General features: G+C 32.4%; 2 protein-coding genes across 4 annotated transcripts; one reads left to right on the top strand and one right to left on the bottom strand.

Annotated features, from left to right (window-relative positions):
• Positions 1 to 440: 440 nt before the first annotated feature.
• LOC115978928 (erlin-2-B-like) lies at positions 441 to 7814 on the top strand. Of its 2 annotated transcripts, none has more exons than XM_031100849.1 (13): positions 441 to 881; positions 3486 to 3606; positions 3694 to 3761; positions 3843 to 3902; positions 4007 to 4165; positions 4592 to 4738; positions 5120 to 5334; positions 5423 to 5531; positions 5612 to 6043; positions 6187 to 6263; positions 6367 to 6403; positions 6785 to 6868; positions 7267 to 7814. In XM_031100849.1, exons 1-9 carry the CDS (start codon positions 765 to 767, stop codon positions 5702 to 5704), a joined length of 1089 nt encoding a protein of 362 aa, XP_030956709.1. In that variant the 5' UTR covers positions 441 to 764; the 3' UTR covers positions 5705 to 6043; positions 6187 to 6263; positions 6367 to 6403; positions 6785 to 6868; positions 7267 to 7814. The 2 variants fall into 2 exon arrangements, with proteins under 2 accessions (XP_030956709.1, XP_030956710.1); XM_031100850.1 differs by having other exon boundaries at positions 6364 to 6403.
• A 1920-nt stretch (positions 7815 to 9734) lies between these two features.
• LOC115978929 (uncharacterized hydrolase YugF-like) lies at positions 9735 to 15071 on the bottom strand. Of its 2 annotated transcripts, XM_031100851.1 has the most exons (10): positions 14765 to 15071; positions 13837 to 13931; positions 13661 to 13758; positions 13430 to 13479; positions 12971 to 13066; positions 12786 to 12875; positions 11441 to 11533; positions 11211 to 11306; positions 10235 to 10300; positions 9735 to 10129 (listed from the first exon to the last, which is right to left on the bottom strand). In XM_031100851.1, exons 1-10 carry the CDS (start codon positions 14960 to 14962, stop codon positions 9974 to 9976), a joined length of 1038 nt encoding a protein of 345 aa, XP_030956711.1. In that variant the 5' UTR covers positions 14963 to 15071; the 3' UTR covers positions 9735 to 9973. The 2 variants fall into 2 exon arrangements, with proteins under 2 accessions (XP_030956711.1, XP_030956712.1); XM_031100852.1 differs by lacking the exon at positions 11441 to 11533.
• Positions 15072 to 25627: the final 10556 nt, after the last annotated feature.

Genomic DNA, 25627 nt, shown 5'->3' with positions numbered 1-25627 from the left:
AATTATTATTAGTTAATATTGGCGAGAAAAAAAAAATTTCAGTAGTGAGTTTAAATTAAAATTAGTAACAACTTTCCACATAAATTTTGTTGTGAAAGTATTATAAAAAATGTTGTAAATATAATATTTTTCATTAAAAAATATAATTGTTAGGAACAAACATAGGAAAAATAAATTATGATAAAGAATGAATAAAAAATTAATGAAGAAAAAATATTTAAATAAGATAGAGAATGAGATAAAAAAATCTGTTGAGAGTGTATTTAAAAAAATGAGTATGTAAAAATTAAACGTTACTTTTCATTCTCTAACAATATAAAAATTTATTGAAACTGTTAGAGATGCTCTAGCTAATAAGCGCATCACCCGTATAGTGCCGTATAGATAAGCATCGTGTCACTCACGAGTCCGTTGCCTCGAAGTAACAACTTCCCTCTAACATAAGAAAGAAGATATGCCTTCCTGACACATCACGCGAACCTCCCCGAAGCTTTTACAAAGCACCAAATTCCTTTGGCCCATAGATAGAAAAACAGGAGTTGCGTGAGGCCTTTCATACTGACTGACAAGACACCGCGATAGCCAATCACAAGTAACCAACCGCCATTATGGATACACATGAGAAAGAAGATATGCCTTCCTCACATATCACCCGAACCTCCCTGAAGCTACGAAGCACCAAACTCCTCTGGCACTCTCCTCGGTATATAGAAAAACGAAAGTTGTGTGAGGCCTTTCATACTGACTGACTGACACTGTGCATTATGGATACACATCAACCGAGACCCGTAACTCCACAGTCTCCTCACGGCGGCGGCGGCGGCGGCGGTTTTTCTGCGATTCTCACAGTCTTCCTATCCTTCATCGCAATCTTCGCCATGGTATTATTATATATCAAACTATAAATATCAACTCTTAACACAATATATCAATATTCCACCGCCGCCGCTTAATTTGTTCTTCATCGCCATCTTCAATATTATCGCATTCTCTCATTGATTTCAATAGCGGTTGCTTTAGCATCTGATCGCTCAAATTATCTGTTTTATTATGTGTTTGAGATTTACTTCTCTATGATCCTTATTTCAGTCTTCATTTATCTTGATTACCGCATTTTCTTTAATTCTGCAATACGCATTATCGTTTTGTGTGATTTGTGGTTCTGTTTCAATGTCGATTCGTTTTCTCCAGTAATCACATTAGGCAGTGTTTGGTTAATTTCAATGTTCGTCCGAATTTTAATAATAATTATATTATCTATAATGAATCAAATTGCTGGAGCACTTTGTGCTTTTTAGTCTGCTTTAATTGATTCGTTGTAAAATATGACTTGCTAGCAAAGCATGCCTGCTTCTTGTTTAATAATTGAGTTGATGCTTCATCATGTATACTTCTAAGTGAAGAAACATATATGCTCCAAAATCTCTGACTGTGTACATGTTAGACCAATAATTATTTTAATGCATAAGACAAAAAGGGATCTACATGCTGTGAGAGTGTAGATACATATATTCGATTCATAAGATATCTTTTTGTTTTGGACGCATGTCAAATACGGACATGGCAAGAAAACTCCTACATTGGTGTTAGGAGGAAAAAAAATAATTTGATTTTAGATATGTTTTTAAAGATTTTGATATGTTCTTAGCTTCTTAGATTAATTTCCATCTTAGTTTAAATAATAATTATAGGGAAGTGCACCGGGAGTATTGTGTGATTGTAGAATACCTATTAAGTTAGGAAAAAATTTATAAGATCACTATACTACTAGTTAAGCTCTGTGGTATCGAATGTTGGTCTGCTAATAAGCAACATCATAAAATAAGTGTAGCTGAAGTGAGAATGTTAAGATGGATAAGTGGAAATACTTGGAGAGATAGGATTTAAAAGGAGGAAATTTGCTTAAAGATAGGGGTAGCCCCTATTGATGAAATATGAGGAAGAGTCGTTTGAGATGGTATGATCATATCTGGAGAAGAGCAATTAATGCTCCGGTAAGAAAGTGAGTTGATCTAAGTTGAGGGAACAAAAATAAAAGTAGAAGGAGACCCAAAATAACATTAGTAGAAATAATAAAATAATGAATTATTAATTAAGGAAATAACAGAGAGTATGAATTCATATAGAATAGAATGGAGGAAAATCTGTAGCCAACCCCAAAAATTTGGGATTAAGGATGGTTGTTGTTGTTAGTTTAAATCGTAGTTCAATGAATCTTTTATCATTTTTCATAAAATCTGTGTCGCTATTGCTATTTATAATCAATGTCTTGGCATTGTAAATTTCTTAAATAACATTTTAGGATTTGTAATATGTGATTTATAACTCATCAAACTGTTTTGGTATAAAAAAGTGACTCAAGATTATTTCTAGTATTTGTTGCCCTTTATGGTGATGGTAGTAGTTGTTCTGTGCGGACTTGCATTGTTGCAAGTCAGGTTCAACATGCATCAATATTCTCATTGAAAGATTACTACAGAGGTGCATCATAGTGAATAATAGCCTATAGCTTCTAGTAGAAATGCTTCAACGGTGTTTCATTACACATAAAAATGCTCTATCCCAATCATAGTCTTCCACTTTATGCTCCACTAACTGCAATATGTCACACATCAGATTTTTTTTTTTTTTTCCCCATTTTAAAAGTGGATTACTTTATAAGAAGAAAAAGGGACATGTGGTTGATTACGAATGGTGGAGTATAAAATAGAACATAGTAAGAGTAAGATAGAGGACTTTTATTCTGTCCGTTTCACCTTGCATTACAAACTGTGGTTCTAATGCCTATTGTCCTTTAATTATTAACATTTTTTTGAAAAAAATTTAAAAGGAATTTACATTGTGGCATTGAGTATGCACTAGGGATATAGAGTTATTTCTAAATTACTCTATTTGTAATTGTGTTGCCTGAATGTTTTTGGGGATGTTTGCAAACCACAAAGCTGGTTTAGTTTGATACAAGCTGAACCAAAAAGGAGAGTAGTTCTAGTGAAGTTGTTTTATTCATCCAGTTTGTCTAGATTCAAAACCAGTTTTAGTTAACATACAGCTTATGAAAATGTCAAATTTGCATGCATGTGAAAACACCAAAATTTAAAATTTTGATTTGGAGGGCATGTTTTTGAAAGAACCACTTTGAAGATATGGGAATGTATTTAGTTCCCACTTTGAATTAGTCTTTTAATCAAAAGTGTTACCAAACTAAAAACAATCAAAACTTGTCATGTTGTTCTTGGCAGGCTGGCCTGGTTTTGTGATTTGCTACACTCCTTTACTTATTAGTAATTGCAGCTGCCAGGGAGGCATACCTGAAAAGAGAAAATAGTGGATTAATATTTTTTTTTATGGAGTGACTATATGGTTTTCTTATTAAATGCTAGTTTGTTTAAAATTTTAGATTTATTTTGAATCTCAATCACTGGAATAAGTGTTCATATCATTTTATTTGAGTTTGAAAATATCTGACATGAATATAAATTTTACAGATAGTGATTCCTTCATCATCAACTTTTAGGAATGGTTTTTCCATTTTGCACCAAGTCCCAGAAGGCTATGTTGGGGTTTACTGGAGAGGAGGCGCCCTTCTAAAGATGATTACAGATCCAGGTTTGACTATGGTCCTTTCTTTATGATTTTCATTAAGTAGTTGCTTTCCTAGAACTTTTGAAATTTTTGCATGCACTTAATTTTCAGGTTTTCATCTGAAGCTACCTTTTATAACCCATTATGAGCCTGTTCAAGTAACCCTTCAGACAGATCAAGTAAAATTCGATGCTATGAAAATTGAGGAATTTCATCTTGTCAGTCTAATGCTCAAATCTTTCCTGTGAGTATAATTTCAGGTGAGGGATATTCCTTGTGGTACAAAAGGAGGTGTCATGATCAACTTTGAGAAGATAGAGGTACAGCTACTAGTAGATGTTGCTCTTTATCAACATTATGGTTTACAAGTGGTCTAAAGTTTGAAATGCTCAGCTTCTATGCATTGATTATAATGCCTTTTCAGGTTGTTAACCGGCTTCACAAGGACTATGTGCATGACACTCTGCTGAACTATGGGGTGAAGTATGACAATACATGGATATATGACAAAATTCATCACGAGATCAATCAGTTTTGCAGCTCTCACTCTCTTCAGCAAGTCTACATTGATGTTTTTGATCAAGTATGGATGCTAAAGAAAACATACCCTTTAAAGCCATAAATGAAAATATTTTGGGAGCTTCCAATTTAGCTTTACAGTATAATAAGTCTTCCAAGTGCTGTTTAAAGTAGTGTGCATTTCTTCTTCTGCTTTTGTAGTTTAATTTGACAGATTGTTTAAGCATATTGAAATCTTAACTTAAAAGTTGAACAATTTGATCCCCCCTCAAGAAAATCCCAGCAATTAGTGCTGTGTTGACTTCCAAGGATTATTTATCTTCGGGAATCTATGTTAATGTTAAGTTGCCAGCATCATTACGAAGCTCCTTATAACTATACTTCATATAGTTGTGTAACATCATGGCACCATGTGTTAGCGTAGGGGTAATCAAATCCTTTTCTATTTATTTATTTCATGTTATATTGACAAAGCATTTAACTCTCACAGATTGATGAAAAGATGAAAGATGCTCTCCAGGGTGACTGCACACGTTATGCTCCAGGTATTGAAATCATTAGTGTTCGTGTTACGAAGCCAAAAATCCCGGAAAGCATAAGACGCAATTTTGAACAGATGGAAGAGGAACGCACTAAGGTTCAGTTTCTTTTTCCTAAAAATGAGAGAATGTCCTTTTAATTTCTTTTATTTTCCTCTGTCAGTAAAGCAAAGCAAATAGACACACACACACACACACACTTGCACACAATATGATTCTTGATATGCAGATTCTTTCTTAATTAAATGTGCTTTTAATGTATGTTTATTATTTCAAATTATGGCTGAACATTGAGTTTACCCTTTCAAATTAGCCTTGGTCCTTTGAGCTTTTTTCACTTATATCTAAACTTTGTACATGCATGTGTTTGCACCCACACCCAGTCAATGAAAAACATATTGGATAATTTATTATATAGTAAGCCTTTGAAGTTAATAGAGTGCATCATTCTATGTTTTATGTTGATGTTACTTTGTTAGGTCTTAATTGCTATTGAGAAACAGAGAGTGGTTGAGAAAGAGGCAGAGACAAATAAGAAAATGGCTATCAGTGAAGCTGAAAAGGTTGCAAATGTGAGCAAGATCCTTATGGAACAGAAGTTGATGGAAAAGGATAGTGTCAGGAAGCAGCAAGAAATCGAGAACCAGATATACATGGCTCGGCAAAAAAGTTTGGCCGATGCAGATTTCTACCGGTGAAAGCTTCATACACTTTTTAGTTTGAAAGATATGAATATGGTATTATAGAAATGACTAATAATATTGCTCTATCTACATTTCTAGTTTACTGAAGGAAGCTGAAGCAAACAAGTTGAAGCTGACACCGCAATTTCTTGAGCTTAAATTCATCGAGGCCATAGCTGATAATACAAAAATTTTTTTTGGGGAAAAGGTCTGTCCCTCTCTCTTGTGTGTATGTGTGTGTGTGTGGGTGGGTGTGTGGCCATAGCTGATAATAGTTTTTTCTTGCAGATACCTAATATGTTTTTGGATCAGAGGCTGCTTGGTAACTTCCTGCAACAGTTATCTAGGGATGTGTCTGAAGAGGAGAAATCAATAGCTTAATTTTTTTAATCCTTCATTTCTTTTTTTGATCTGTCGTCTCTATCAACATATTGTAATACCTAGGTGATATAGAAAGTAAATGTTGGTTGAGGCTTTCAGAAGGTTATTTTTGTAATAAAGCAATTAAGGTTTCTTGCACCAATTAGAATTAGGGTTTAGTTTTGCCTGCAAGTTATTGTAATCCTTATGGAGATAGTTGAAAATTTGGATGAATGAAAAAAAAGTAGCCTTTTTTCTTTCTTTGTTTTGGTATTGACTCCAAACATTTGTACGTGCTGACTTTACTGGTTTTCCTCGTTTGGTGCTGACTCCAAGCCAGACCTAGGTGCTAACTCCAAGGTAATATCCCTTTGTTTTCCTTCTTTTTTTTTTTTTTCTTTCTTTTTTTTTTTTTTTTTTTTTTTTTTTTTTTTTTTTTAATTTTACGGTTCAATTGTTCTGGTTGTTCTGCATCAAATTTACTGTGACTATGTTGTGAACAGCTATTTCCAAAAAACGGGTCAGATTGAAGGAAGCTGTGATTTCTCAGGCACTGCCACTGTCGGTCAAACTGCCCCTAGTAAGTCTCTTTGGGCTTGGACACTCATTCACCAGCAGTTTTTGTGAACTAAATATTTTACTAATTTCAAATTTTTCTTTTTTGGATGATTGATTTATAGCAGTAGCTTCTTCTAGTTGTGTTTATCCAGCAAGCCCCAGGTATATTTTCTTAGTTCTTACTTCAAATAATAAATCTTTGTCATTTTGATTGTACATTTTGGTTTATTTTTTCATGAAAGGAAAAATTTTCAGTTATTATTTTCAAATGAAAAACTCTCACTTCTGTGGAGTGAATCTGGTTTAAAATTTGTGGAAAATTTTGTGTTTGTTTATGTAGGGACTTAATTCCCATGCCCAAAGAGCTTTGTTTTTTTTTTTTTTGGATAAGTGCGCAAAGATCATTTTTATTTCTTTTGGTTATAGATTTTTCATACTGATGAATTCTGCTTGTGAAAAGCCTACTTCCCTGCTCTTTGTTCTGTGATATTTAGCTACTATTAGACTAACTTTTTCAAGGTGGATTAAATGATTTCTGGACAGTGATTCAGAAAAGTGATCTAGCACAGCTTCATATCTTCACATTGTTATCATTACAATCCTGAGCCTGCTTCTTAATTACAGCTGGTGAGCTTTCATGATGTAGATATTTCACAATTTCTTTTGTCCTCTTCCTCCTCAGATCTTAGCTTCACTTCTATTTTCTGCATGATATATGCTAAATGATAGAATATTTTGAGTGTCATATATAATTGTTAGATGATTGAGTATCATACATATTTTCTTAACTTCACCATGTTGTGTTTCACTTATTAAGGAGAAGTTAAGGCCCAATCGCAACGAAAAGTGTCAAAATAATAGTTAGATAATTAAATTTCATACTTTCCTAAGGGCTTAAGCTTGCAGGACAAATTGCTTGTGTTTTGGTAGTATGAATGGTTTGTTTGTTTTTTAATTATTTTAAATCTGATCACAATTGAGTATGGTTTTGAGGTTAATATACATTGTTGTTTTTCTTGGTTCAGCCAAACAGTAACAACCACAACTACAACTCCAACCACAACACCTACAACTCCAACCACAGGCACCACGACTCCTTTAGTATTCGGCTCAGGAATCAGCTCCACAGGAAGTGGCAATACTGGCATCAATGACTCAAGTGCTACTCTACCTCTCATCACTAGAGGCACTATCCTGTTCTTTTCTCTGGGCCTGACCCTTTGGTCAGTGTTGCGGTGGGCCTGATAATACTACACCTAGTTCAAAAAAGATGTGTGGACAAGATGTGACCGTGATAGAGCCTAGGCTTGTAATTTGGAATCATCTAGAGGCAATTCTCACTAAGGAATTTATTTTATTTTATTTTTTCTGTTGTCTTCCTCCTATGCGAAAAAAAACAGAGCTGGGCTGTTGCTGATGAATTTGATTCCTTTTTGAGTAGTGATATGACTGCTATTAGGGTAGAAGAACCTGATCTCTTCTTTTTAGATTTTTCCTTTTTGTATATCTAGAGAGAGGCAGTATTTTTTCAATTTAATGGAATTTCACTACCCCACCTACTTATATTAGTTAATTACTTTTAGCCAACTAAAAATCATTGTTTTCTTTATCTTGGTGCTTGATTTGAGCATGTTTTTGTTACTACAAGCAACACAAAGCCACAAAACCTCTGTTGGTCCCCAACAGATTAATCACAAATCACATGCATTCTTTTCTGTCAAATGTGTTCTTTAATGTTATTGTGTCATGTATATTCTATTTTGTTTACCATCAGAGTCAAGGAGAAGGAAAAGGAACCTTTATCGTGGAGGGATCCATTGATATAGCTAGAATAATGTGATTTGAACACGTTTCTTGTTGATCTTTTTGACAAATTTCACTCATCAGACAGAAAAAGGAGGACACGCCTCTTTTTATTTCTTTTATTTTTTTGGTAAAAAAACAGGACGCACTACCCATCTCCCATGACGTTTTCATTTGTACCAATCTAGGTGCACTTTTGATGAAAGGCAAAATACTCGGCAGCTTATTTTGATATTTGTTTTCTTTATACACAAGTTTAAAGAGAGGGAGAAAAGAGGCGTGGCATGTCTATGTCGGAAACCTGGAGGTCCGAAAAAGATGAAAAATGCTAAGACCACAATTTTTGTCACAATTTGCTTATTTTGATACTTGGCAGCTTATTTTGATATTTGTTTTCTTTATGTTAAAGTTAAAGAGAGGGAGAAAAGAGGCGTGGCAAAAATTATGCTTCTAACATCACCGGAAAAAGATTTAACCTTTTGAGTCATTAATTCATGGTTGGGCCCAGCAAGTGTCAAACCCTTGTTGGAATAATTGTTTTTGACATGCAAGGCCATATATACCTGGTTTAAAAAAAAGCAATCGATCATATGCTTTGGCTTAACAGTGTTGGAACTTGAGAGAGACTCGTGAACTACCAACCAAATCAAATGATTTACAACTCAGTGACCTCACAAGTTCTAAAATGAAAAATCTATGATAATACAATAGACTCACTCGGTTGCATGATAATGAGTAGTGGGACCTTTAATGGCTAATGGTAACATTTTTTAATTTGGCTAAAAAGCGTAAAATTCATATTTTCCCCTCTAATTTGGGCAGTGTTGTTAAAGTATCAAAACTTGTAATTAATCCTCTAAACTTAAAATGACTTCCCATAATCCAGGGAATCATGGCAGCCAACCACTGGGTGAGATGATATGTCAGTTAATGGTAGAGCATGAATCCTTCACATACAGAAAGCATTGCATTCATATTCATCTGCTCATAAAAGGAAAAGAAGAGCATTTGTATGTGTTTTGGTCTATTTGTTCATGTGAAATGTCAAAATCTTGTTCAACAAGAGTTGTAGTCCCAAGCTTCATCATCAGCATATCTTGCAAGACATGTTGCCAAAACATCAAGTATAACACACATTCAAACACTGGTAGATGTTTTAATACAATCTTTGCCATTCCTTCCAATGAAAATGATTCCTGGCCAGTTGTAGCCCCAGGAATTTGAAAGGCCCTACTTTTATATAAAACCTGCGGTGTCATGTACATAAAGGCTCATAATAGTGTCTTTCAAGTTTCAATTCCAACAATTTTAGGATCAGCTTAAACAGACTACTAATCAAAGTTTCCACACAAAGTGTAAATTAGTTTTTTGAAAAAACTCTTTACAAGATAAGGTTATTATGCTAACATTTCTCATCGAAACTAAAACTTTGATTACTAAAACAGGATACACATAACAATGATAACGGGAGTCCTTTTGAGTCTTGAAAAGCACTAAACCATTTACATACTGAAGTATGCAGGAATGTGCTTCTATCCAACTTCCTCATCAATTTGTAGAAAGAAGCAAGAAATTTACAATAGGATGCAGATTCCATTTTGGTAAGAAACAATAGGATGCAAATATAGGAAATTAAGACTAGTCCCTAAAATCAAAGCAACTCCGGAATGAGTATTTGAAGCATCACATGGATGTGAAATTGATGATAATATTTTTCTACGCAGGATGTAGTTAATAAGTTATATGTTTAATTCAGTTTTAATGCATACAAATAAAATGACTGGCAGCACCTATGTCTATTACGAATAAGTTTCTTGCCTAACAAATAATATAAAAGATGGCTTGTCACCTTCAAGCAAAAATGGAATGCAAATTGTGACAGATTTTTTACATTTACAAAAATTCTCTTGAATTAGTTGAAAGTGGACTTCAATATTGGGAAACACATTCAATCTCTTTATAGCAATCTTCTTGAACAAAATCCACAATCAATTTGGCAACTGAGTTGGGCCTTTCGACATGAGGAAGATGACCACAATCTGGTATTCGACGTATAGTTGCATTTGGCAGTTCACAGTGCAGTCTCTGCATAATGTTTTTAGCAAATCTGTTATTCCAACTGAATCCTGAGCATGTTTTCCATTACTTATCAGTTGCATTCTATGCTTTAATTCCATAAAATAAACTAACCACTGCAAGCTTGTTACTAATGATCTGGTCATCCTCACCCCATATGATAAGTGTCTTTTGCTTTACCTGGTAAATAAAATTGAAAACAGCATTTTCAGAGACAGTAAAATTTTGTGGCGATCAATTGAGATATGAAATTATCATTAAAAGGGGGCAGAGGGGTGGGGGTGAAGAGGTAAAAACACGAACACAACTTAGTATATGCCAATAAACCTTCTTCTGGAACTAAAGGCAGATTCATTCCCACACAAAATTTAACGAACACTTCCATCAGAATCCTCTCTCTCTCTCTCTCTCTCTCTCTCTCATACACAAATAGTACAACTATAATTAACCTTGTTATGGATAATTCTATTTAACAACTTTGAGCTCAAAATAGCAACTCCAATGATATGTGAGGAAGACAAGCAACTTGTAGTAAATTTCATGCTTAGATCTACCAAACTTATGCATGGACACCTGCCACATGTTCTTACACCAGCAAGAGAGAGGGGGGGGGGGGGTTGGAAATTTCCTCTAATAAAAATGATTATTATTGTTATTTAAAAAAAAATTCTCAAAGATCTTAAGGATCCAGAAAAGAGATTGGGAAGAGCAGCACAAATTAACAAGCAAGATAAAAACCAAGGCAGTTGCGTCTGCCAATTAAATTTCCCACGTTGGAGATCATTTAGAAGTTGCTGCAGGGCTTTATTGACCATCTTTTGAGGCACCAGAAAGTTAAAAAGATCATGCAATAAGAGAAATGAAATGCCTGAAAATGAATGAAGGATCTATGAGCTCTTGAACATCAAATGTTCTCCTTCACATGCACCATAGTCCATAGATATCTGTTATGTGCAAACTTAAGTTTCCCCTTCTCTAAGCATTGTTTCCACTCCATTTGTTTTATAACAAGGGTCCTCTTTTGTATATACAGGACAAAACAACACAATAACATTTGTTGATTTAAATGGCAACGCTATTCGGGATATACCTGCTGTATTTTTGCACTAACATTATATCCCCCACTAATCATAAAATCCACAGTTGCATCTTCCCACCAAGGATATAGACAATGCAAGCGGCCCACCTAGATACGATAACAGGAAAAAAAATATCATTAGATCCAAAATCACTAATGCAGCACCCCATATTTTTAAAGATATTATGATACAGTAAAACTAATGACATAACAACTAGAACTTTTTCTGAGTATACACTCACATTAGTCCAATCTAAGCTAGTACCAAATGAGATGCCAGTAAAGGCCAAAACATTTACATATAAGCGCAGCGGGATGCTCTTCAATAAATAAACCTGATCCAACAAGAGTGCCCACAGTCATTGTTAATTAATGTATAATACAACCTCCCCCACCCTCCAAAAAAAGGGTTAGGCATAACTAAAGAAGGCTTATTTTGCTTCGCTTTTAAATTTTAACGTCTAACTTCTTTTTAAAGACAATTATGGTCATATGATCTACTTTGCATTTGTATCAGCAACATACTAGAATCCATTATTGCAAAGTACTTAGTCATAATAGGTGCTGTTAAAGAAGAAAATACAATCAATGGTTTTTATAATGTTAGGTGATGAATAAAAGGATAGCATACCAAAACCAGAACATATCATCCACATTAGTTGATCTTTGATGTTTAATGGTTGATTCTGAGCCACTTTCACATTTAATTAAAAATGTTAGAATTACAGATTGTACGAGGTGAAACATGAATACAAAATCCAAAATGCAAGGTGCTGAGGCAATTGTAAGGCTTGCTCCTCCTCTATCACATTTTTGTTGGCAAGTCCAAAAAGCAAGAGGCAACAGTTGTATATTTGGTTGGAAAACCTCTAAATATCCTTGAATTGAAGGTAACAACTCACTACATATATTATCCACTATCAACTCTTGTAAACCTGATGGATCTCAGAAACTAGAAAGTTTCAATTTTTGGTAATTTTCCTTCAGGTAAATTAATAAAAATAGCATGATGTGAAGCTTATATCTGATCAAAATTATTTGAGAGTTCTCCTGTTTCTGAAGCCTCTCATAGAAAATCTTGAAGCATTACTGTGTATCGACATTTGAGAATCAAGTATAAAAGCTTTATATATGATGAAAAAATGAGTCCATATTAACATCTAAACACAAGCATCATAATCAATGATTAACTAAAGGGATCATGGGTGGCTAAGCACTCACGCAGAGGGTGTTGAGTTGGATAGTGGCAATTTGAGGGAAAGTATTCAGGTGGTTTGTATAAAGAATAATATAATTCATTTGAAGAAGAAGAAGCCATGATCTCACCTCCAGCTTATTCCTATAAGGAGGAGAGATGCCATTTGAGCAGTGCATGTGTACTTAACAATAAAAGTAATAAATTGATTGAAGATATCACTAACAGAAAGGAAACCTCTAAATAAAACAATATTAACATAAGTTAAGGCTCAGGCAATGAGCAAAAAAAAACATGACTTTCATGACGTGATGGCCTTAAATAAATTTTGATAGCAGAAATAATTTAAAATTGTTAGTAGTCTGGACTTATAGTTTTATGGAAAGACTCACCCCAGCACATGCTGCAATTCTGGGTAAAGTTGCTAGATTTCCTGTGCCTTCTGCATACATACTTGCATCGATTAAAACCAGCTTTTCAACCTGAAAAAGGTGAACTAGAAACAATGATGTTTCATAGAATGTTAGAGGGTTGATCGAGGTTCATAATCATAAGTTCAATTATTCAATATACTCACGGCTTCTGGATGGTTAGCTACAAAGTCAATTGCAACAGCAGCACCGAGGCTTGGTCCAACCAATATCATTGGCCTTTTGATGTGTGATTTCCAAAGCTGTTGTTGAGATGGGACAAGTCCATTTAAGGATAAAACACTATGTATGTGAACAAGGTGCTATCATTATGTAGTGGAGATAGGTTCTTTTGCCAATGATATGCCCACAAAACTCAAACATGCAATTGACTGTCAATTTTATTTAAACTAATAAAAAAAAATATTGATTCAAAGCTTCATAACAATGCCAGAAAAACTTAGCCATATCACTTATAAAGGACATGCAAAGAAGCTGTCAAAGTGTCATATGTATGTTTTAGGCTTCCTATTATATTTAAAGCTTCCATCACAATACAAATTTGGTGAAAAAATTTCCTTCGTATACACAAGAATAAAAGACATCCATGAACCAATAAGAAGTACCTGATAAAAGTGTTCACGCTTAGATGCCACGTTACATGGTGGAAGCCTTTCTGACACGTGAAACAAGAAACAAAGCATTTTTTCTTAAAAAAGAGTAAACACGCAACAACAACAAAGCTTTAGTCCGAGAAAGGATATGCCTAGCATGTCTAGAGCCCAAGTAAATGCTAATTTGCTAATAGGCCAAAAAACACATATATACACACACACACACAAGCAGATAAAACAAACCTAAATCAGAGAAACCCCAACCAAGTATGTCCACAGCCCAAGTCTCTAAACCAGCCTCCTCAAGCAACGGATACGTGTACCTCCATTCTAAACAGGAGCTGAATAATAAGATCTAGCAGTGAACTCCATAGACAAATTAAGCAAATGACATCTTTCAAAACAGCAATGCTAAAGACCTGTCAAAACCATGGAGAAGAACCACTGGACTTGTCTTGCTCTGTATTAATGGCCTCACACAACTACTCATGATACTATTATCCGAGAAGCCGACCTGCAATTTTTGGCAGGCACATTGTATTAAAAAGGATATATGCAGTCACAAATAGGAAATATTATATCTTGGGAGTCAAGTAGGCTCAAGTAGAAACTACGGGCAGTACGTTACAAATGAAGAAAAATCCTCCGTCCTGCTAAGAGTGTTCCACTTTATACTCTACCAACTAGAGTATGACATGAGTCAGATATATTTTTTTAACTTTATACTTCAATTAATTTATAAAGAAAAACCAAGAGAAGTGGTAGGTTGCAATTAGTAGAGTATAAAATGGAACACCTACGTTGGGACAAAGGATGTTTATTCATTATGTATTGTTATTCCACCTAATGCATAATGTATAACTAATAGAATATATATATATATATATACACTGTACTTCTAGAGTTAAGTTGTTAACATACCTTAAGATTAGATGGACAATAAGTCTCCTAAAAGTAAGTAAATGCATGAATAGTTTTGGGAAAAAGGGGAATGCAAGGCTTGGCCGATGTTAAAATAATAGTTAAATGGTTAAATATTCTCTTAATTCCATGCATCCCATCTATTTTGTTAGTTCTCTATTCTATTTTGGAATGTTTCAAATGAATGCACCCAATAATGGGTAGTATGAAGAAGGACGAATTTACACATAATATTGATAATTTTCCTAACTTATCTTTTAGCTTATTTGAAGATAAATGTTATGTCTACAAAGTTTTCAAAACATTTTCACAACAAATAATAAGGGGCAGCGGCAGGTTGTTACATGATGTTATCGGTGGACAAAAAAAGTAATTTCAACGATACAAAATTCTAAGGGCAAATAAGAAGAGTGAGAGTTTACGTACAGGTACAGGAAGTCTGTCAATCCTCGTGGCGAGCTTACGAGCGAAAGTGTCTTTGATATTCTCCACTTGTTTTGGGAGAAACGAAGGGAACGACAACTCAGCGTAACACACTGTCCCACCACTGCGTTTCTTCGCCATCGCCATTGTAATTGTTGCTGCTGATGGTGCTGCTGCGAAGCTCGCTGTGAGGGCCACCATGTTTTCGTTTCCTCACCCGCCAGGGAAGTTAGCATTACCCAGCCGACTTCACGAACTCCAACTCCAACGCACTCTGCTCTCTTCTTCTCTATCTGTATAGATAAAATATGCGGCGGTGGAGTGCTTCTAAAAAAAATTAAAAAAAAAAAAAAAATCTAAATGTGGCGAGGTATTGGGCCAGCCGAACAGGCCCAGAAACACTGAGAGGCCTCTTAACTCTTAAGAAGATCTATGTGTCCAAGTTTGATTTTTGTTTTTGTTTAATATCTCTTTACCTATTGATTGTTTAATGATATATTATGTATATGATGCATGTAACCACATTTCTCAATGAATCGGCTTGTGGGGTCCAACCCATGTGGGCTGATGGTGATATGAGGTAATTATTAAGTATTTTTTAAGTATAGTGATGTGATACTTTCTTCTTTCACATTTTTAATAGATTTCACTAGATTCTCAAAAAAAAAAAAAGATTTCACTAATTAAATTCATGGTAGAATTCATTATAAATATAAGAAGATAAAATACCACAACTTGTATCATTTTCCAATTATATGTATCAAATAGATAGTATCATCTTTCCATGGTTACTAGTCGTGTAAGTTAGCATACTCATAGTAATTTTTGTGATAACAGATATTATGCTAATAATAATGCCAAAGGTGTAAGTTTCCACAATTTGTTAATATGGTAAATTTGTAATTAAAATAACATTACTTTTACATGTATCTATCACTAACACTACTATACTAGGGGAGGGGGAAATGGGGGTTAGAATCACTAATAAGGGCATCACAAAAGATGTCTTTATCACTGAACTTTCAATTGAATCCTAACATGTCAGTTTTGTTGAGGATTTCATTTAATAGCAACATCATCTTTTTATATACTATTCACAATTTGTCATATTAGTAAGTTGCAACAATAACAATATCACTTCTATACTTAAGCCAAAACCCTTGTTGAGATAGACCCGTAAATGCAGACAACAATCAAAACACAAGCATTACTGATCTGAGTATTCAACCACTGCCACTCAAATGATCATCCCATCCATGTTTATGTTCTTATGTATTATCGGTAATATATATATATATATATATATATTTTTTTTTTCTATAACGTAGATCATTTAATAGGCTAAGAATCTCCTATATGATTGACAATTGAGTGGAGAATGAATGAGTTTACTGATGAAACAACCTATAGACAAATGTCCTTGTAGTACAAATAGATGCTAAAAATACAAAAGAATAATAATAATAAATTTTTTTTTTTGACCATTTACAAGACTTGTTTGGCACTTGTTCATTACAAAAGTCAGCCCACCATGTATAGTTGTTCTTTTACTGTTTATAAAGGGGTCAAATACTTATTTACACTAGAAAAATAAGGGTATCATCTCAAATTGATATTATTTACCATCAAATATACCAAATTTGCAATAGTAAGAAAGAAATTGTGCAATTTTGTGTGAACTAATTTTATTGTAGATGTTATTTTTCTTTCCCCAAATAATTGAGTTTTTTTTTTTTTTTTTAAGGAAATGATAATGGTTCAGATTTGGAAGAAATCAAGTTCTTCCATCCCAAATCCTTTAACTATTTTACATACAAAACCCTATTAAATTCTAGGAATTGCCTTATAAACTCATCCCATTTATATTTAAAAATGCCAAACCAAAGCTTGCCTATTCCTCTTAGAAATTAAATTTTGTAAAGATGTGATGTAAAACCCATGTTTTATCTCTCCAATCCCAACATGTCATATCATCTTATTATATATTTTAGAATAAGTACAATTACACTCAATCCAACCAAATTGGGAATTTATTAAGATGCTATTAGGTATGGTAAGATATATTGAATTTTAAGTAAAATGCTAATGTGGCAATCATTATTGGAATGTGTAAAATATAAATTTTCTACCCCATCCTTACTAAATTTAGAGTCATTATCTTACCATGTGTTTGTTCAAATGTCTATTGAATCTTGTTAATGGAATTGGAGGGGCTCAAATTGAGTAAGCCCATAGTTGGGGCTTAGGCCATTTTTCCTAAGTTTGGGCTTCTGGACCATATAATCAAGAGGGACAACTGTAGGCATACCAAAAGGCAAAAACATTGAATTCAAGGCATAAAAAAATTTAAAAAAAAAAAAGAAAAAAAAAAAGAAAAAAGACTCTTGCTTTAGAAAAAGCCAGTTATTCCCTTTGGCCAAATTACACAGTCCTCCCCCTAAAAAACCGATAGGTTACTTTGAAGATTTCCCACATAAACTTCCATTGATTTTAGTCATTTTACCATTTGAGAGCATCTTCAGCCAACCCAAGGTATGTTGAGGAATTTTACTTTGTTTTGTGAAGTACACTATAAAGTTAGGTCAAGGGGATCCTATTCGTTTAACCCAGGTTGTCTCTTTTTATGGCTTTATTTGTTATTCCTACTTCCACCTATAGGATTAAAGTAATGAGTAAGCATCAGGTTAATTGTCTAGTTATATGTGTTCTGAATGGATCTAGTGTAATTGGACACTAAATCTAAGTCAAGTCCTAAAGTAATTGCAGAACTCTATTATTTTCCTTCCTCTAATAGAATTTTAACCCAAAAAAAAAAAAAAAAAAGTGAAACGGAATAAAATAATTGCTTCTTATATTATATTTGTAAGGTATCATCAAGACTCTTGACAACTTTTTTTTTTTTTTTCCCTAAATAACTTTAACAACTATTTGTTGTCCCATGTTGTCAACTTTTTCTTCAACTTATTTAGCACTCTTCCTTTCTTCATCATTTTCCACTTCTCATCTCAAGTGATTCTTTTTTGCTTTTTATTTTTATTTTTTTTTTTGGGTGGGGTTGGCCAATATGTAAATTGCTATATAATTTTTCGAATACAGTAAGCTTTTTGATTTTTAAATGGGAAATATTCTAGTAGTTTAATGATTAGTGATAAAGGACGTAGGGCTGCAGAGACAACTGGTTATATGAATCTAAAATTTTATAATCTTACATGACTGATTTATTTCTCTTTGTTTTTAAAAATATTTTTTGAATTATTTTATTTAAGTTTGTGGTATGTTTTTGTGTTAAAATCGCATCTCTCTCTTTCTATATATATATATATATAGATATAAAACTGTGACTGTAAATCACTTGTTAAACCAAAAAAGAAAAAGAAAAGAAAACTGACTATTCAGCAAAAAAGAAAAAGAAAACAATGACTTTTATACGGTTAGAGCATTTACATCCGATAATTCCATCTTATTTTATTTTAACATCTCAAAAAACTATTTTATCAATTATGTAATATTATTTTACAATACACTCAACATTTCAACTTTTATTTTACTATATTACATATTAAAATAATATATCTGCACAATAAAATAATATATCTATATAATAAAATAATATATTCTAAAGAGAGAGAAAAAATGAGAGAGTGGAGAGATGAGGCAGATTTTTGTAGGTAGAATAAAATATTAATTTTTGAATTTAAAATATTGCTACAGTACCATCTCAATTGTAATAGTATTGCAAATTTTTTTAGCTTTAGCATACTAGTTGTTAACTTTTTTTTGGTACCGAATGCTCTTATGGGCCTATTTGATCAGAAATCACCAAACATAGATGACTCATAACACATGGAATGATTCGATAAAGCTTACACGACACGCTGACACACTGAGTGTGCTCAATCATGAATGGGTCAAGGCCCCATTATTAATACTTTAATTGAATAGTTCCGTCTTTTCTTTACAAGTATGAGGATGAAACTATCCAAATTTCAATGTAATGTACCTAGGACCTACCAAATATGGAAGAATTGGTATAAGCCATTTGGGGTTATTGCACTGTTAAAAAAGTCCTTACTTTTTATGTGCATGCTGAGTCCTACGTGCTACGATAATGTAAAATATGATCAGTGGATTTTGACTAAGAGAGTCGCATGCACTTATTAAAATCTTCAAACTAGTTTTATATAATATATTAGATGTTGCAGCTGTCCTTTGAGCTTACACTAGGGTTGGCCTTTTGGGATCGTGATCTCGTGGTTTGTCGTTTGAATTATTTAAAAAAAAAAAAAATTATAGACAAAATTTGGACGCAAACTTAATTATAGTCAATGATTATAATTCTACCAACTATATTTTTATTGAATATAAATTTTGACAAATTCATAATTAGATAATATTTTCTTCTTATATTAATTATGGTTGCAAAATTTCTAGAAAATCAAAATTCAATCAAATGTTTAAATTTCAAATTTTTGTAGTTTAAATTTATGCTTAAAAAATAAATTTAATGATCGAATAGTAAATAACATCTTATTTAAGAATATATATACAATCCAAATGTTAGATTTTTAAAATATATAGTCCTGTTAATATTTTTAGTGGGGATTGTAGTCACTGGCTATAATTAAGTTTGTATCTAAACTTTGTTTAAAATTATTTTCTTATTTATTTATATACAATTTTTTAAAACCTTATTTTCTCTTAGTTATAATTATATTCTTACCCATTTTTAATATATTAAACAAATTAACAAAAAAATCAATCCAAACAGACACGTAGAGATCTCCCTTCATATATTGGCCCTTAATTGTTTATATTTTTATTATAATAGAACATTATACACGAGGATTCCATCGTGTTATTTGTTCTTGTACAAAAGGTTAGGGGATAAATGTTGTCATGTAGTGATTAGTGAAGTTGGGTAATTAATGCAGCAAGCAAAACAGGGTTTTTTTTTTTTAATTATCTATTTGTTGAAGCAATAATTATATGTTTTGAAAAGAAATTATTAATCATGAAATGGAGTTTGGGTGAAAGAAAGTGAGGATGCTGACTGACTTGTGTACATGAGAGTCCACTTTGAAGTTGCCTGTACATTTTCCTCCAATAGATAGAAGATTTTTTTTTTTTTTTTGATTAATGACATATATAATTATTGGTCTTGATTTTTTAAAATTTTGCAATCTCTTAGGATTTAAAAAAAAAAAATGTAATCCTACCGTAAATTTATCAAAATTCTTATCAAATAAATCAATATCGAGTGAAATTGTAGCCAAATTTTGTCCAATTGAAATGGCATTTGTGTTATCAATCATCAAACAAAATTTCCCTTTACCAAACAGCCAGCAAGAAGGCACTTGGTATGGTTGCAATGTCAATATCATTTGGAAAATTTGAGAAAACGTTAAGAACTTAACTTTTAGTTTCATAAATGACATTTTCTACTTATAATTTGTGGTCCATAAACACAATTTAAATATCTATGTAATCCTTTTTTTTAAGAAATATATAGAATTTTAATAGTTTATCTATTATTATAAAATATTAAATAAAGCAATACTTTTTTTTAATAACAAATAAAGCAATACTTTATATTAATATTTAAGATTAGATGTATATGGTGGATATAAAAAACTGTGTATCATCGTATATTTCAATAAAATACGGCTACTTTTCAAATTAATTTATCATGTAAATCAAGATTATCAAAGGATTAAATGATAAATAAAAAAAGAATTAAGCATAAATATAAAAAAGTATTTTTTTTAGTACTACTATTATTTTTGAAAATAGAATATAAGTCCATAATAGTTTCTCTACCTTCATGGAAGACAGTTGTAATAACTTATTCATTTTCTTCCGTTGTATCATTATGTTAACACAAAAAATAATTAGATACTAAAAGAGGGTTGGATATTAACATTAGCAAAAAAATAATTATCTTATCCATTAAATACATGCATTCTTACTTGTAAAAACTTACCCAGATGTTGTGAGAGAAATAACCATGCACATAAGTTTAAGAATGAAGACACATTTGTTATACACACACATATATTGATATATGAGAGATTGATGTCTCATCCATTATATTTTGTTTCAAAAAAAAAAAAAAAAATGTAGTCTCAGTCTCTTTCAATCCACGAGACATTCTTAATAGTTAATACCCTGTGAACTGATAATGTGATATATTGAATTTAAATTCTACAACCTCCAAGTATACGTTATGCTTGACCAATAAACTCATCGTCCAAATAGTTGCATGTGACGTGTGTATATGAGATAATCCATGATGACTCATAAGTCTCGAATTGGTTGATTTTCCATCATGAGTCCACATGGAAGTTGCTTTGCTTGTACATTTTCTCTCCGAGAGAGAGAGAGAGAGAGAGAGAGAGAGAGAGAGAGAGGAGAGAGAGAGAGAGAGAGAGAGAGAGAGAGAGAGAGAGAGAGAGAGAGAGAGAGAGAGAGAGAGATTCATTCCTCATACATCATGCCAAACCTCCCCAAAGAAAATAAAAGTTATAAACATCAAATTATTAAATTTTAAAAAAATAGATCTTCTAAAAATGTTATGGTAGTATGTATATTCGACTTATGTAGTTCAATTTAATTAATTGTCAATTACTGGTTAAACCAAAGGAAACTGTGACATTTTACATGGAATGATCAAATCAAGCTTACACAACAAACTTAGCAAGGCGAATGAGTCAAGCCCCCATTATTTAGTAATAGTTCCCCCTTTTCTTGACAAGTATGAGGATGGAATACAGGAATAGACCCAATATAGTCTCCATTCCAACATTATCCAAATTCAATGTTCTGTGGATTGCTGAGAAATTGCCCCTTGGACCTACCAAAAATTAATGGATGAAGTTGTATAGTTGGAGCTACCAAAAATGGAAGTAATTGTGTCTGGTCATTGGTCATTGCACTTTAATTTTTTTCAAAAATATAATGAATGTGTTGTTACACTCTCAAATAGATAATACAAAAAAACCCCTCCTTTTTAATATACAGGCTAAGTTCTACTACAATTGTGTGTGTGTATATATATCAATTGGATATTAACTAAGAGATTCCTATGCTCTTATAATCGTCAAATTAGTTATAATATCATATGTTGTAGCTCTCCTTTGAGCTTACACTGCCACTGGCTTGTTAGTCTAAGGGGGGCTGCATTGTAGAGTAGTGATTTTTAGTCATTTCAAAAATAATTAAAATTATGGATTGCAGTGATTTTTAACCATGTCAAAAAATAATTAAAATTATGGACCCCGTGAGTTTGAAATATTTTTCTTTTTAATTATCTTATTTACTTATATATAATTTTAAAACCATAATTTATCTTCTTAATACAATTGTATTGTTTCTCACTTTTAATAAATTAAGAATTTAATAAAATAAAAGAAATCAATCCAAACACACACACACGTATTATTGGAGCAATAATCAATTCTATTTTGTTACACTTTTATTGAAACACATATTTTGTTACACTTTTATTGTATTATTGCACACACACATATATCCCTTCCTAACTTTGCCCTTAATCATTTATATTTCTATTATAATAGAAAATTGTACATGAGATTCCATCATGTTATTTTCCTTTTTAGTTTTACAAAAAGTAAAAGGGTTTAGCAAATCTAAAAATAAATATAGTGTTATGTTTTGATAATAGAATAAATTTTAAATTACATAACTATCAAAAAAATACATCTAAGATTCAAATGCTCCATCTTCCAACCATCAAATTAATATATATATTTAAAATTTTTATAATAAAATATATCATCTCAAGGGAAAGGAGAGAACAGACAATGAAATTGATCATTTCAAATTGTTGGGACCTTGAGAGTGAGGAGGAGAGAGAATTCAAGAAGACAATGATAATGATGTGTGTGGGGGTGAAAGGCCCAGGAGTACATATCTACATACATATTGGGCCAGGGCCCAATCTGAGGACATTAATTAATCTGAGGACAAACAAGCACTATCATAAGGATCCAGGTTACCATGCAAAGGGGTAAGGTCTGGTCATGATCGCCTAAGAAGGGGTCTGAGGAGGAGTGCCTCCTCGGCTAATCAAAGTCGAGGTCGGAAGATGTGGTCTACCATCAAGAGTAACATTTCAGACCATTCCATAGATAAAGATAAGTATCTAGAAGGAACATGAAAAAATGAGGAAAAGCTGTTACCATCGCATTAAAAGTTTGGTAGCTAACTTTTTGATTGCATTAATGTGGAGAAGACTCCTGAACAATGCTGTCTTGACTACCCCAACTTACAGAAGGCCGAAGAGGATGTTTGATGGGACAAGTACTCGAGTAGTGGCTTGGATGATCAACAAGTGGAGGGCCAAGATCGTCCAAAGAGAACTATATAATATAAGAGACCCTCCATGGAGAAGGGATCGAAGAATTAAGAGAGAAAGCACTGTAGCAATCAAAATTGTATCTGTAACCAATTTCAAGTGATATATATATAAGAACTGATCTCTTCGGACTGTGTTGAGAACGAATTTCCTTAGACAAATCCAATCTACTTTTACTTAATTGTCTCCTAAATCTCTTCTAACTGTTACCTAACTGATTAGAACCTAATTTTCCAACCTACTCTCTACAAATTCATTGTATTGGGCTCATTGGGTCTAGATCCATTAACACTTTAGGCTTGGGATCCAAATCATGTCCTTACAATGTGCAAATGAATCATGAAACTAAATTAGTTCATGTTAACTAGTGGTCTAAGAAATCAGGTTAAATAATATTACATGTTCATTTATGAGGTTTTTTTTTTTTTTTTTGGGTGAAGGAGTTCAATTATGAGTTAAAAACTTAAAATGGACACATTTTAAAAGAGAAAAAAAAATAATGTTTCAATAATTTATTGATTGTTATGCTGTTATGAAAAATTCAAAGCACACTTCAAAAAACGCATTTTTAAGCTGCGTTTTTTTAAAACGCAGCTACAGGGGGTAATTTGAGCCGTGTTTTTTCAAAATGCGTCTCCACCCCTGGACGTCCTCGTTTTATAAACGTGGCTATAGACCAACTCTGAAACCGCGTTTTGTGATATTTGTATAGTAAACCGTTAAGTGGAAGTAACCTATATTTTACTTAAAATTAACAAAAAGGCATTAAAAAAAGTACAGAAAGATATAATGCTATAAAGTTTGAAGTTTCAATAAAATATGCCATTTTCTTTTAAACTCTTTGGGTGGAAGTAAGGGCTAACTGTCCAATTATTCCAAAGTCTTTGATTATATAGCTGAAAATGGCTCCAATGGCTCTAAGAGTCTGTTTGGATACTGCTTATTACTGAAAACACTGTAACAAAATAATTTTTAAATGTGTGAATAGTGCCGTGAGACCCATTTTTAATGAAAATTTTGCTGAAAAAAGAGGTTTGTAGGTCCCGTGAACAGTGCACAAAACCTATTGACAGACTCATTTTTCAGTTTTGGGTGTGAAAAAAGAGGTTTGTGGGTCCCACGGACTACAAATGTCAGACGCAAAACATTGGATATTTCAGCAGTATCCAAATGCTCACTAAGTCTTTAACAATGATTCCTTGAATTGAAATGAACAATGGAGTCAATAGGAAACTGCTGGAAAGTAATTTACATAGGAATTTATTTCCCAATTGCCAGCTTGCAACATTAATCTCTCCTTTATTTTCTCGAATGCTTTCTTCTTCTTTTTTTCGCTGAAGAGAAATGAATAGGGAGGGCGACTTGAGTTTTTTCCAAATGCTTTCATCATCCTCGGAATCAAGAAAAAATGTATTTGACTCTTTGAAATAAAAATTAATACATTTCATGGCAAATAAGTTTGATATTAGCAGTATTATTATCCACACACACACAAAAAGAAAAGGTTCGTTTAACAGTGAAATCGGGATAGCACTTGCCTTATCATTCATCACACGAAATTTCCCATTGTCAAGAAAGGTGCATAGTTTGGTTGTAACTTGTAATGTCATTTACCAAAAAAAAAGAGAAATATGGTTGAAATATCAAAATCATTTTCAGATTTGACAAAAAGTTATGAATTTAATTTTTATTTTCAGTAATGCCATTTTACCCTTAAAATTTGTGATTCATAAACACAGTGTAACATATTTATGTTTTATACAATCTTTATTCTTAAAAGTTTATCTATTATTCACCGCAAAGAAAAGAAAAAAAAAGTTTATTTATTATTACAAAAAATATTTAATAAGGCAATTCCCTATATTAATGTTTAAGATTAAATAAATTTTTTACATACACAAAAAATAAAATAAATTTTGTGTACCATATATTTTAACAAAATACTAGAATTTTCAAATAAAATTCTGATGTAAATTAAGGTAATCAAAAGATAAATAGAAGATTATCCCATAATTATGAACCAATATTTACGCTCCATTTTAATGTTTTCTAGAATAAGTCATTTTTCTTAAAATTATATTTTTGGAATACTATCTCATTTTCTTATATTGGTAGTGGCCTCAAAATGAGATAAAGTTATTTTTCAATAGTTTTCATATTACCTCTTAACTTTTTTTATTTAGTTTGATGTGAAAAATAATCTCTAAAATATAAGTAATATTTTTCATAGAATTTTTTGTTGACTAAAAAAAAAATTTCTTTGAATTATTTTTTTAATACTGCCAAATACAAGAAAACATAAAAAATTATCTTCACAAGAGGTTTCATCTAAACAAACAGATTAGGACAATCTAATCCTAGCTAAAAATATTGAAGGTTTGTACTTTCCATAGAGGAAGACTTCTTGTTACAGCATCTTTCTCTCTTATTATTATTATTATTATTATTTTATTTTTTATTTTTTGGTAAAATACAGTTGACACCCCTAGGAC

Source organism: Quercus lobata, chromosome 3, assembly GCF_001633185.2.
Source record: "Quercus lobata isolate SW786 chromosome 3, ValleyOak3.0 Primary Assembly, whole genome shotgun sequence".
In the NCBI taxonomy this organism is placed as follows: domain Eukaryota; kingdom Viridiplantae; phylum Streptophyta; class Magnoliopsida; order Fagales; family Fagaceae; genus Quercus; species Quercus lobata.
The sequence above is the reverse complement of the archived record's forward strand: the minus strand, read 5'-3'. Positions and strand labels throughout refer to the sequence as shown.